Here is a 13,872-nt window from a genome sequence, read left to right as displayed (position 1 = left end):
AAATTTTGAATACTTTTAGTATGAAATAAAAATGTAAAATAGCTCAGTAATTTTTTCCTTAATTTCATGTTTAAACAATAATATGGATACATTGTTAAATAAAATATATTCTTAAAATTCATTGCACCTACTTGTCTTTTTTAATGTGGTAAGAGAAAATTTAACGTTACATATGTGTCTTGCATTATTTTTCTATTGAACAGCGCTGTTGTAAGCCATCTTCCCTCATTTCTACACATGCATCTATATTACAGCATTTATCATCAATCTTTCTTATGCTAATATTAGTTATGTGTCTATCACTCTCAGAGGACCATACATTTCTGGAAGGTGAACATGTCTTATTCATGTTTGCATTCTCCACCTCTAAGTGATGCTTTGCCTAGGAAATAATAAATGATAGTTAAGTTGAATGAATGACAATAGCTGTAAAGGGTCACAGAGTCAAAGATTATTACTAACAAAACAAAGGACTATATATATGAAATGTTTATTGTGTTTTAATATTCATATATTATTTATATTTATATAATACTTATTATAGTTATATCATAAATACAAAAAGACATATTCTCCCAGAAGGTCAATAACTCTAAAAACCAAACTTCATTATAAAAAAATGAATAACAAGAGACAAAAGGCAAAATCGATAGTCAAGAAATAAGAAAAAGCCTACTAGTCAGTGATGAAGAGGGAGACCGCAAAAAGAAGCTGGCAGAGAGCAGAGCTACTGACTGCAGAGATCAGGGATGGCCACAAGGGAGAGATGCACCAACTACAACAATGGAGAAGGACATGAATACTTAAATGAGTGACAGCTCTGACTGTGTTATAGTATTTGATCTTCATTTCAGGTTTATAGGGAAGGATTTACGTATGATTTCAGAGAAAAGGAGACAAGGGCTCAGAGAAATAACCCTCTGTGGTCACACAAGCTAATAACCAGTAAGGACCGGCTCAAAAACTAAGAGGATCTTGGATAATAAAATCCTGCTTTTCCCATTACATCACGGAGGGGCCCTAGGACACAGCCAAATGAGGGCAACATGTTAAGTGTCTTATGTGCTCTCTATGTTAGTGTATAGACAATCAGTACAAGAGTCAACTTTATGATGAAGAGTCAATTTTATGATGAAGTTCGTGCGGTTTCTAAGTCTTCCAGAGGTTAAAGAGTAATTTAGGAAGTGGTGCCAATCTCAAATAGAGAATGAAGACGCAAACAAAATTTGAAAAAGAGAAGCATGGAAAATTTTAGTGGACCAGTAAAATACTGGTTTTCAACATTATAAAACATCAGTTCAACTGACATTATGAAGCACCTTTTATATTCAAAGTACTCTGCTAGGTACTCTATGATTGACAAAGATAAGTAAATACAGTCCCTGCTCACTAGGAGCTTACTTTTACTATTCAGGGCAAATTTAGGTTCAAACTATGAGAGAAATATTAACAATGTATTATGCGAGTTGAAGAAAAAAATATTTAAAGCTGAGAAAGGAGGACTGACCAAATTCCTGGGGGAACTTAAGAGTGGGTAACTTCATTGTATTTCTGGATTAAGGAGAAACTAAAACAACCAATATTTTATGACAATCTTTGTAAGACAGTAATGAAAGAATTTACAGATTCTGAAGTGAGGCTTCTACCCCCCCCGCCCCAAATACTCATCTACACAATCTCCAGATGGTAAGAAATATTAACCTTGTTTGCAATATATCAAAACACAAATTAACTGAAGTAGAAGTTTGGGTTAAAATTAACAATGATTGACAAGGTACAGAAAAAAATAAGGTGTTTTGAATATTGCTAATCAAGGAAATAATAATAATAAAGATGACTTTCTGGAAGGCAAAGTACCACTAAAATCATGTTATTGGTTAACAAGTCACATTCTTTGTCATATATCTAAGAGAAACCTGAAAAGGAGAAAGACGTCCAGCTTTGTTAAAAGCTCATCCAGGTTTACATTCTAAAGAAAATATCCATTTAGCCCAAGATACCATAAAATATACAATTCCATACTACAATAGATGTTGTTATGATGACTCTACCTTATTAAGAAATGATAAAATATATTTAAATATAAAAATATTCTCTGAGTTATCAACAGGACTATCCAATTATGTAAGAGTGAAAAACAAGAAAGAATCATAAGATAGATGCAATATCAAAGGAAAAGGCAGCTTTTAATGAGCTGCAATGAGGGTAAAAAACATACCTGAACTGTTTGTAAAAAAGGAAGTGTATCTATTAACTACATCTAAAGTTACTAAATTACTTTCAAAACCACTAGGACTTAAAGGGCTGAACTTTTTAAAACTTCCATAACCTTCAACAATCCCAAACATCTCATTCTCTAACCATGTCAAGGGTCATATATAAGATTAAAAAGGATAACACTTTGGGGTACTCAATAAACAAGAACAGTCAGTAAAACAGTAAATAACCTGCTTAAAACAGTTCATATAAAGTAGAATGCACGAATTTAAGCAGAATGCTTTAATGGCAGCATATTACATATCACTATTAACTCATTTTTCCTGGTATCCTTAATTTCCCTTGTTAAATCATTGTGACCAAACTGTTCTCTGTATTGCAAAACCAACATGAAAAGAGAAAAATATCCAAATGATGTTTATACCATTAAAGGCAAAACATAATTTTACATACTTTACAGTTTCAGTCTTGATATATAAGTTAAATTTAATGTTTACCCTCCCTTAAAAGATAATAGTGGATATATGTTAATTACTAAAAACTGGAAAAAAGGCAAAACTGCAGAAGGAAGTATTTATTTTTCTCATTTTTGAAGATGTACTTGAATAAGTTATTCCAAGTTTAAGAATAAAAATGACAAGCAGTTCAGAAATATACAAAAAACAAGAGATAAGAAAAAGGGAGGGAGGCTGGAACACAAGTTTTTACAACTCATGAACAGAACACAATTGGTTCTTTCTCACTTTTAGGGACTATTAGAGTTAATCAAAATTTCATACAATAAAATACAGAAAATATTTAATGAATTCAGTAGTATTCAACTCTAACCTTCAACCGAGTTACTGTTTCATATAAATCCAGTGGTTCTTAAAAATCACTACCTGATTCCTAATTTCTATATCTAGAGTATGCAGGTCTAAGTTTTGTTATACCACTCGAGAAAAATAAAAATAAAGATTAGAATTATGCTATCAAAAAGCATGGTAAAATAGTCGCAAATAATTCCTTCAAACGATCATATACTGATGTTTCTTAAAATAAATTTTGATAACAGGACAATATGTGGTATTAATCTTAAAAGTTTTGAAATTATCCAGACAAACTTGATTCACTAAAATTGCCAAATGAGAGATGGACAGTCTGTGGCACACACTTGCAAACCAAAGATGATTTCTAGTTATATAACATTAGATTTGAGGAACCTTACAAAGAACACAAACTTTTATCTTCAGCATTCTTTAGGGTCCAGAAATTAAACATGATTTTTGCTACTCCTTGTTAAAACTATTAGTTCCTAACTATAATGATCAATTAAAGGAGTTTAAAGTAGGACCATTTTAAGAACCATTAGCATTTTAAAAAGGAGACATACATAGAAGCTTTAAAAAAATTAACGTTTCTTTTGTTCTTCCTTAAATTAAGATTTGATGTAAACATGAGGTGTGGCCAAGGAGACAAGCTGAAAAGATGCAAAGATGAGAAACATGTGGATCCTTTACCATCTATGTGGCGGGCCCATTTTCTATAATCTAATTTACCAGGTTAATATACAGTCATGTGTCACTTAACAAAGGGGATACGTTCTGAAAAAGACATCGTTAGTCAATTTCTTTATTGTGTGAACAGCATAGAGTGTACTTATACAAACCTATGTGGTATAACATACTACAAACACTAGGCTATATGGTACTAATCTTATGGGACTACCATCATATATATAGTCCATCACTGACCGAAACATAATGCGGCACATGACTGTAATTCAAATGTTCAAAAATTTGAAAAAGAGGCAGCATAGTGCAGTGGTTAAGAGCACAGGTTCTAGAGGCAGAGTGCCAGAGTTGTTTGAAAGCTGGCTCCATCATAAATTAGCAGTTGGGCAAGGTAGTTAGTATCTCTAACTAAAAAGTTCCACTTTTCTCACCTGTAAAATGGGAATAACAACAGTACCTACTTGATGGGGTTCTCATAAAGATTAAGTTAAAAAACTTAGTACCTATAAAGTGTTAAGAATGTACATGCCAAAATTTGTTAAATAAACAAATGAAAGATCCAATTATTAGAGAATGCTTGATATTTCAAAACAGGAAGAAACCTGGTATTAATTTTTTCATCCTATCACTTATCTGTTATGGCACAGTACTGTCACACCTAAACCAAGATATCCACTATGTAAAATCACATGGAATTTTTATTTTAGAATCTAGAAAAAACTTCAGATGGATTGAGTACAAAAGAATATTTATTTTTACTTTTTAAAGTACCTGCTTGGTTTCATAAAAACTAGTAAATTTTTTAAAACATCAAAAATTAATGAAAAAAATGGTAAACGATTATTTCCAAATATTTATTTTGTATTATGCTTCCCAAAGCAGAAACTTTCTAATGTCTAACTAAGCAATTACAGTAAACTCCATGAAAAGTAATGTAACCCACGTTAGGCTAACCCAACTGAAAAACCTTAATGTAGAGACCAGGAAAAGAAGGAGATTTTTAGAGTGACAGTCAATCTTTCTACAGAAGCATGTCTACTACATTTAAAATGTAAGTTTCTTCTTTAATTAAAAAAATTTTTTGTAAATATTTCCATATAAATTCTCAGAAGTTAATTTATAATAGAGTGATGGTTGATTGATTGAGTTAGGTATAGTCAGGTAAGATTTCACCATCACCATAATAATTTCAAATTCAATAAAATCATGACCACACTTGGAGAAACTTTTTCTGTGGCTGTTTTATTAAAAAGCATTTTTAAAAAGAAACCCTTTGATATTTTGGTGAAGTTTTTACTTTGCTCATGGATCAATTCTTGATCCCATAAAAACTAGAAAATATGCTTTTGGTTAAAACATAACAGCCTTAGAGCAAAAAAGATTGGAGGAAACAATGCAAATTCAATACCAAGTTCAATCCAATTTTACAATGCTATCAATATTAAATGTAAACCATTGCAATTCATCAAATGAATCCCTCATAAAAAGGCTATACAGTATGATAGTTAAGAAGAGTGCCTTTGAAGTCAAACCAACTTAAGCTTTGACTCCCAGCCACACCACTTCTTAGTTTACTGAAACGATCATAAGCAAAATGCTTAATCTCTGTCTTAGCCTCAATTTATTCATCAGAGAAATGGATATTTAAGAGTAGCTACTTTATATGTGGTCTGTAGATTAGATAATTCCTTTAAAATAGTCCCTGACAATTTTTAGTCCTCAAAAAAAAAGCACATATAAATCGATAAACATTTGGGAAGAAAGTAAGAAGAGAAATGAAATTTCTTTTTCACAGTATTACCAAGAAACATTTTAATGAAAAGGAGGCTTTACTTTCCAATAGGTTAAGAGTACACGCCCTTAATAGTCCAACATACACACACTCACACACCTCCTGAAATTCAGGTTTATAAAGAACTGATCATTTGCAAAACTACAAGTTTTATAATGTACACCACCACCCTCACCCTTGTCCCCATGATTCTCCAGTATTAATCAAAATACAAAACTAAATAAACTACAAACATTTCTCAGTCCTGAAGAAGGCCATATACCCCTAACCTCATTCAGCAGTCTTCTAAGCTAGGATTCTTGGTGTTTCTTCAGGGCAAAACACAAACTATCCTTTTCTCTCCAACCTCACTTGGCCCTGAGATTTCATGGTAAACTAATTTTTTTTTTAAATTGTTATGTTTTATTGTTTTTGGTTTTTTTTACTTAACAGTGTTACAGACACTACATCTTTCAGTCAGCAAGATTAGAATTTTTGCTATAAATGCAATTGAGTATATATGATATATAAATGGAAGAATCTTTTCTTTTACATGTAATCTATTATGATTTTTAAAGCATATCTTCTAATGTAAGATTAGAAGAAAATACACACTCATCTTAAATAAGTTAATTCTTTCTATATTCTCTTTCAAACTAAAGTTTTTAAAAAGATTATCTGATGACCTTGGAAACCAGACCATCAAATAATTATCCATAATAATCTGTATTTGGTACTTTATTTTTTAAAATGTGGATTCTGTTGCAAGGCTCTCCTCCAGCAGCAGGTAAGGAAAGGCAAAAAGGTGGATTCTAATTTATTTATAACTGCTGCTCAGCTCTTTGCCTGGAGACAAAGCAGTCTGAGATGATTTAAATCACTGATTAATGTTTTTAATGATGATATAATTCCAGTTAAAAACCATCACTCCTGAACTTGGAGCTTACCTGTGCATCAATATCAATGGCAGGGTAGATAGGAAGCATGGCTGAAGGAGAGATGATAGGACTTGGAGTTGGAGTCTGAGGTTGGGAAATGGAAGCAGCGATACTGTGGGTAGGAGTGTTTGACATTGCAGATGCTCTTCCACTGACTGCTGTTGAACAAAATAACTGCACTTAATATGGATGAAACGTTGTTAGGTAACAGTAAGAAATAATTATTAAAAAATAAAGAATTTTTAAAGCAAAATGTACACAGGTAGACCCATTTTCCTGGTTATTTCTGACTTTGGACAACAGTCCAAAATTATAATGTTTATTGAGAGTAACCGATTTTCTAAATAATAATCCATCTGAAAAACAAATTCCCCTCTTACGGCATGTAATCATAAAAGCTTAATTTAAAAAATAACCTTGAAAGAAAAATATTTTTTACAAATTAAAATTAAATATAAATGGAGACTTGTCCATTATATCTTCTTAATCAGAAAAGGAACAAAAGGCAAAATAGTCAAGTTCAGAAGGAGGAAAACGTGATTTTTACCTGCCGATTTCAAACTTCACAGTCTAGAACTAATAAAAATAACATCACTGTTTGGGGAGACGTCTCTATCCAATCACTTAAAACACCTCCTACTGTTTCACTAACTACAGACAGGGGGATAATAATATTCTGAATTGTAGTCCTCAGTACAACAGCATAGTCAAATATAAAAACCTGATCCTCACACAGAAATATAATTTCTCACATGCAGAATTATTCTGAGGGGGGTAAAATGCCCACCAATCAATCCAGCAATCACACTGACTTGTAAGGACAAAATTAAAAGATTAGAGTAGAAATAAATGTATGCACACAATCATCCTTCAAACATAGATTATTGTTAGTTCTTCTAAGTATAATTTTGCCATGATATTATTTTCACCAAAATCTGCAAATCTAAGAAGGGGCTATAACTAGGTCAGTACGAGGTGGAGGAACTCCAAAGGCGGTGGCAGTTGAGGGTACTTTATAAATTCCCTCACCAACTCACTTCTGGAGTTGATATGTGAACATCAATCCTTTTTCCCCCCTATTAAAAATGCTATAGTACTAATCTGGGCATTAATCTTTGTTCAACAGTAGTGTGGATATGTGTTACCAACGTAGTTATCAACTACATCACACAGAAAACAATCATGATTCACAACTGCATCTGAAACCAGGCAAAAGAGATTACCATCCTGCCAAGAACAAAACTGAAATCGACCTTATTTAACAATTATAAATATGGTTGTCAATTAAGAAATCTATTTTACATAAAATCCTTAGTTCAGGCACAAACATACACTATACATTATAGCAACACACATTCTATAATTATACATTTTTAAGTCCACTTAAAAGCCAAAGGAAAAACAAAGGAGGAAACAAAACAAAACAAAAAACAAAACACTGTTTGAATCCTTATGGATCCAGACTGATAGAAAAAGGTATGTACTAACGTATTAAACTGATCATCTAAATCACCTTGATACTGTTACTCCATATTGATAGTTTTATAGCTTAAGGAAAAAAAAAAAATCAAGATAATTTAAATGTACATATTTTAAGTATAAATTTCAAAACCAGATAAAATCTATGGCTCTTAAGATAGATTCTCCTTTGATTGGACTGATTTTCACAAATGAAAACGCTAAGTATAAAAATTAGCTTAAACAGAATGAACATCAATCTGTCCAAAGTACTGATTTTTATTTCATGATATACTAAACAAAAAAATCTAAGTTTTATTGTTAAATGACTAAATTATAACTTACATTTCAACTGGAATAAGTTCTTTTCAAGAACATACTAAAATTAATTCTCTTACTTTTGGTCAAATTGGTTCTTCTTATCACCTCATTTAAAAGGAGATAGGAAAAATCAATTCCCTCATTTCATTTCCATTGGGGTAACTGTGAAATTGGTTTACTAAAACTAAGTAACTGCCTGTCACTCAGTCATTCTCTACCGTTAAAAGTAACAATTGTAAATATGTAGGTACCTGAAGGAACTCTGGTACAGATCTTTATATGTGGGACTTCATTTTAGGGTTAGATTTTAGAGAGGAGAACCAGATGCTCAGAAAAGTTTTAACATCAGGCAAGGAAAGAGGGAACTTGAAAACACAGCAAAGGCAAGGTGGTAAGAGTGGTTAATGAGGGAACTGATTTTACTTTGCTAAGTATGGAGAACAGGGAATACAGAAGACTGGCCAGCAAGTATCAGAGAAAAAGAGACGGAACCTTATAAGAGCAGTCTAATAAATGGGGACTAAGAATTAAAGAGTAGAGGTTACAGTGAAGGAAGGAAGACCGAGCCTAATGAGGTTGTAAGATATTAAACAACCCAAAGAAAGACATGGAAATGGTCATCGGTCAACTGAAAGAACAAGTACCACCATAGAAGAAGTTTAAAGAAAGGTTATGGAAGCGAGTGCATGAATCTCTCTCTGTTTCTGCACGGTGACAGGGACGAACTGCAGTAGGTAGCTGGATGTTTTTAATTCAGTTTCCTTTTGGTCATCTCTCCTCTCCCCACATAAATGAGCATAATAAAGAGGCAACGTATTTTATAATGACAAGTATTTGTCATACTTCCTGAAAAGTTATGTGCTTTTTAAAAATTTTTATGTGAATACACCTGGAAAACATAGGCAGAATTTAATCGTTTTTGTTTGGTAAACAAATCAACAGAAAAACTACTTTACAAACCTCTGATAATTCTGGTAAGCATAAAAATTGTACAATTGGCAAATTGTTGATAACTATGCCCAAGAACTTCAGGTAAACTCTCACAGCATGTCAAAAAATTTGTAAATATTCATTGGTATGGAATGTCCATTCTCCATTTAACTGGATAAAAAAACCACTTAACTCTATACCATTCTTTGGTAGTTCAATTGACACAGAAAGAACACCATTATGATCCAGATTATTGGTCATGGAAGTAATACAAAATTTGGAACTTTTGGCTACTGTGCTGCAATTTTTATAAGATATCTAATATCTTAAAAATTATATTGCAAATTATAATAACCAGCTAATGGTGATTAGCAGTAATTGCCAAATGTATAGAAAAATTTTATACTTATCAATATAAGAATGTTTACAGTTCTTACGAATGATTAATAGTATTTTTTCCAAGGTAGTTACTGTACCCTCTAGGATCAGCAGAGACTTCATTCCACATATGACTGTTGAGGTGATACCAAAAGAGGACTGGGAAACTTCAGAGCAATTTGTAAGTATAAAATCTGTCTCCTTAGCTGGTTTCTTAGTTTCTGAATGTTAGCCTAATATTTCAACAGTACAAAATTTAGTTTTCTTTTATTCCTTTAAAAGGTGAAAGTTAAATTTGGTATAATCTCATCATAATATGTAATGCTACTAAAACATAGTTTCAAAATGAGAGAAATTTAATCATCTTTTAAGCACAGACCAAAGAATTAAACAAGGGGAAGAAGAGAGTAGATGAAAATTATCAAAATTCAACTATTTATTTCCATTGTCTTTCCTTTTTCCTTCCTTTTCAAATTTTTTTTCTTTTTTTATATGAAGAAAATGATCCTTCTCAGTATAACATTCTATGGTTTATGATCCTGTAAAATCTCATTCTATTACTTTGTTACAGAACTCACAAAAAATAAGTACCCCAAACTAGAACCAATAAAAAATAACCTTCCAAAGTATTTCTTCTTGCCAATGAAACTAATTATAATGGAATAAAATTTCTCTGGCTACACATTGAAAGATATATCATTTACGATACTATCAGGGGACCACACCTTCCCATAATACAATTAGAAAGAGACTACATAATAACATTCACAGGGGATAAAAATACTGACATACAGTATAATCAAACCCTATTTGATTTGGTACTTTATTATTGTTCTAAAAGTGTTTATGTTTTTTGCTGTTTTTTTTTTAAATATCCATCAGGTTTGAAGTCTGATCCATTAGGATATAAAGTATTTCTGTTCACAAATAAGCTTCCTGAAGTGTCCTAATAGTTTTGCACTTCAACTTCTATCAATTTCCCAGTTTATTAGTGTGAACACAGAAGCAAAAAAGCCAAAATTCAATCTTAACATTCTGAACTTAAAGAGAAAAAACAAAAACAAAAACAAAAAAATCAAACATCAACCCCATTACTGAAAAACCTAGATTCCCAGCCTACCCAGCTAAGCTAGAAAGTTTCAGTCACTTGTATTGAACGAGCTAATCTTTAATTTGACCTGTATCCATCTGAGAACTTCTGAGACTGAACTAATATTTCTAAAGATATACATGGGTCAAGAGTCCAAAAATAGTTCTCAAGTTGGGTAACGGCAAAAAATTCTGGCACACTCTTACTCTCCTTAAGCAAATCATATTTGATACCTGCTCATAACAATATAAACCCACCTGCCATGATGTCATCCAGCGTGTCATTGAGGGTCTGAGCAGGGCTGGCTACCATTAACCCTTGTTGTGTTTCTGTCAGAATTCCTTGCCCCAGCCCTGCCAACTGTGCTTGGCCCAGTACTGGCTGTCCAACTATCACTCCTTGCAGTTCTGTAAGATTTGCGATGGACCCTGGAGGCAAGGGACCTGCCGCCAGAGGCAAAGCTTGAGGCATGGCCAGAGGCTGGATTGGTGCAAAACCCATCTGAGCAGCAGTCTGCTGGGGTTCATCTTTAAGCAAAACAGGATCCACTTGCTGTAACCGTGCATAGTCTCCCTCGGAAAGCTGTTCTCCAACCCCAACAGGAGTTAGTAGTCCCAGATGTTGGCAAGACTGTTGCTGCTGCTGCTGAAGTTGAATTCTTTGAGCTTTAACCTCTAGATACTGCTTTTTTAGCTGCTGCTGAGTTTTCAGTTGTAGTTCTCGTTCTACTTTCTGTAGTTCCTCCAAAATCTTTTGTTTCTTCTGAATTTGTTCCTCCCTTGTTTTGTTCAGCTCCTCGATCTTCTCCTTGGTAAGTTGGTCAGCATGAGCCAGTTCCAAGGACTGCAGCTGTGCATTCTTTTCTATGGCTTCTTTTATCCTCTGTTCCAGTTCTGTTAACTTTCCCTGAGCCTCTTCTACAATGCTCTCTGGAGACTGATTGGTGATGTAACCCTGTACATCCTGGCTGTTTGCTGGCAAATGGCTGCTGGACTTTTGTTTAGAAGCAGCTGTGTGAAAAAGAAACCCCCTCAGAAGTGCACATGAATGGCATCCTCATTACAGAGTTACTGTTGGGAGGTTTAGTGCCAACAGTTATGCACCAAGTTATCATATCCACAGAAGGTGAAAATGCACTGTTAAGCAGTTAAAAACAAATCCACCTTCGTCAACATAAATATAAAATGTATGTATTTTATGTGCATAGAGTAATCTTTGGGAAATTAATTTCAGAACGTTTTAAATATCACACGGCTAAAATTAGGCAATAGATGGATGAAGGTTTGTGATATCTATGTGGTGCAATTTAAGTAAAATCTAAGACTGTGTGGATACTCCATCTGGTCAAAAAGATGTAAAAACTTATAAGAACAGAAAAATAATGCTAAATTATTAAGATGTAGGGAAAACTCAGACCTCTAAGTCAAGGTTTTTCCACATTTAATAGTCTGTGCCCTTTAAACATACACACATACACACAAAGAGTGCCCAAATCACTGAGAAATACCAGGCAATTAAAATCCAACTAAAATATATGTCTTTGTTGGGGCCTAGCATCTTCAAGACTGATAAAGACATGATATAAATTCACATATTCACACAGCTACCTGGCCAGTAGAGAACTGAGATTCAGTTTCCCTGGAAGAAAAGATGCTGGACTACGCCATCCACTGTATCTTCTGACAGCCAGGTGAATAAACAGTTCTGGCTACAGGTATAGCAATCAGTTGTTTGCTATATCAATTGAAAATGGTGCCAAGGCTCTATATTGGTAGTAGTGATTGAAAAGAGCTGGTAGAAATACTTAGTATTCTTGGTGGTAAAATAATACAGGTAGCCGAAAACCAAAAAATTAAAACTGCATTGGTTCTTCAGGCAAACTTTTTAAAAACAAAAACTGATTCAAACTGGTAGCTATAATATTTTGGGATATAACTTATGAACATACATGGTGTAACATCCACAAGTCAATTATGGACCTCAGAATTCTAGAGAAACAAACAAGCAGATCTGAAGTAACTTTGAACTACTGGGGGAGAAAAGGTAATCCAGATATAAAATCTATATTAAACCCGTTATTCTGAAATAAATTTTAACTTTTAATTAATTTACAAAAATGTCAGCCAACTATACCCAGCCTAACATTTTAACATAAACATGAATGACTAGTTATTAGAGGAAATCATGAATAATCAGAATTGCATCAAAGATGAGCATCTGAATTTCTCTGCTAATACTTCTAATTCTAGCACAAATTAGTGCTGTTAACTACTTCTTTCCCAATAACATGCTATTTTCATTTGTAAAAAAATCTTTAATTATGCCAACTTAGTAAAATTCATTTCTTGTAAAAAAATAACTTTAAATGGCTAGTTTTTCTGTAATCTTATCATTTTTACTGGAGAAGATGTAAGAAACAGTCTTTAGAAGTTTAACTGACCTTTATTCCTGATGGGAAGAGTAGTGGCAACATTGGCAGGTGGTTTGTCAGGCTCCTGTGGTGGAACAACCATGGGCAGTGCTTGAACTGGTACACGAGGAGCCTAAGACAAAAGAAACATTATATTTCTGCTTTCCCTACACACTACATTAAATAATATGCTTTAAATGAAGAACAAATTACAGAGACTAACTCAAAATATTTTTAATACGGCATGAATCTCAGACAATGATATATTTACTTAAAATACGTTGGTACCCAATTATTTTTCATGACACTTTTTTAATCGACTTTGAATTCAAATTGTTATTCTGACCATAAGAAAGCAAAGCAAAATAATATCAATCTAGAATTGAATATTAAACCAGATGTTCATTAACCATATCAAGTACATATCTTTAAAAAGAACGACGTGTTATAACAAAAAATCACCAATCTAGTTTAAACTGACACCATGAGCAAAAAGGGGATAAAGAAGATATGATATAAAATGCTTTTAGTTTTGAATCTTACCCTATTTAAATCATGGGATGGGGGGGTTAACTGAGTGACATCTGGTGGAGGGGCTGAAAGCAAGTTATTCGGATAGTCCAAAAGATAGCAAACAACACTTGTATGGCCACCTTTTGCTGCTTCTATCAACATAGTCGAGCCATCCTAAAAGAGAGGATGTGGAATGGGAAAAAATTTTAAATAAGTTAATTAACAGAACCATTAAGGAAGATAAAGCCATAGGCCCCAGACACATTAAAATCTTAAGTTTACTCTAATAAGAGAGACGAAAATGAATACCCTTAGAATGCCATCTATAAATAGAACTTTTGTAGATGATATTT

General features: G+C 33.1%; 1 protein-coding gene across 9 annotated transcripts in view; it reads right to left on the bottom strand.

Moving 5' to 3' along the window:
* Positions 1–13,872, bottom strand: part of ANKRD17 (ankyrin repeat domain 17) — a 162,777-nt gene that overhangs the window by 50,318 nt on the left and 98,587 nt on the right. For 5 of the 9 annotated variants that reach the window (XM_023637982.2, XM_070263709.1, XM_023637984.2 and 2 more), the window contains 4 exons: positions 13,550–13,693; positions 13,037–13,139; positions 10,854–11,606; positions 6,429–6,577 (listed from right to left, as the gene is read on the bottom strand). In XM_023637982.2, the coding sequence (XP_023493750.2) occupies positions 6,429–6,577; positions 10,854–11,606; positions 13,037–13,139; positions 13,550–13,693 (1,149 nt within the window). The remainder of the gene's footprint in view (positions 1–6,428; positions 6,578–10,853; positions 11,607–13,036; positions 13,140–13,549; positions 13,694–13,872) is intronic. The other 4 variants (XM_005608721.4, XM_070263708.1, XM_023637985.2 and 1 more) reach the window with 2 other exon arrangements.

This window comes from Equus caballus, chromosome 3 (assembly GCF_041296265.1).
Source record: "Equus caballus isolate H_3958 breed thoroughbred chromosome 3, TB-T2T, whole genome shotgun sequence".
NCBI lineage: Eukaryota > Metazoa > Chordata > Mammalia > Perissodactyla > Equidae > Equus > Equus caballus.
Note: the sequence above shows the minus strand (reverse complement) of the source record. Positions and strands in the feature narration are given on the sequence as shown.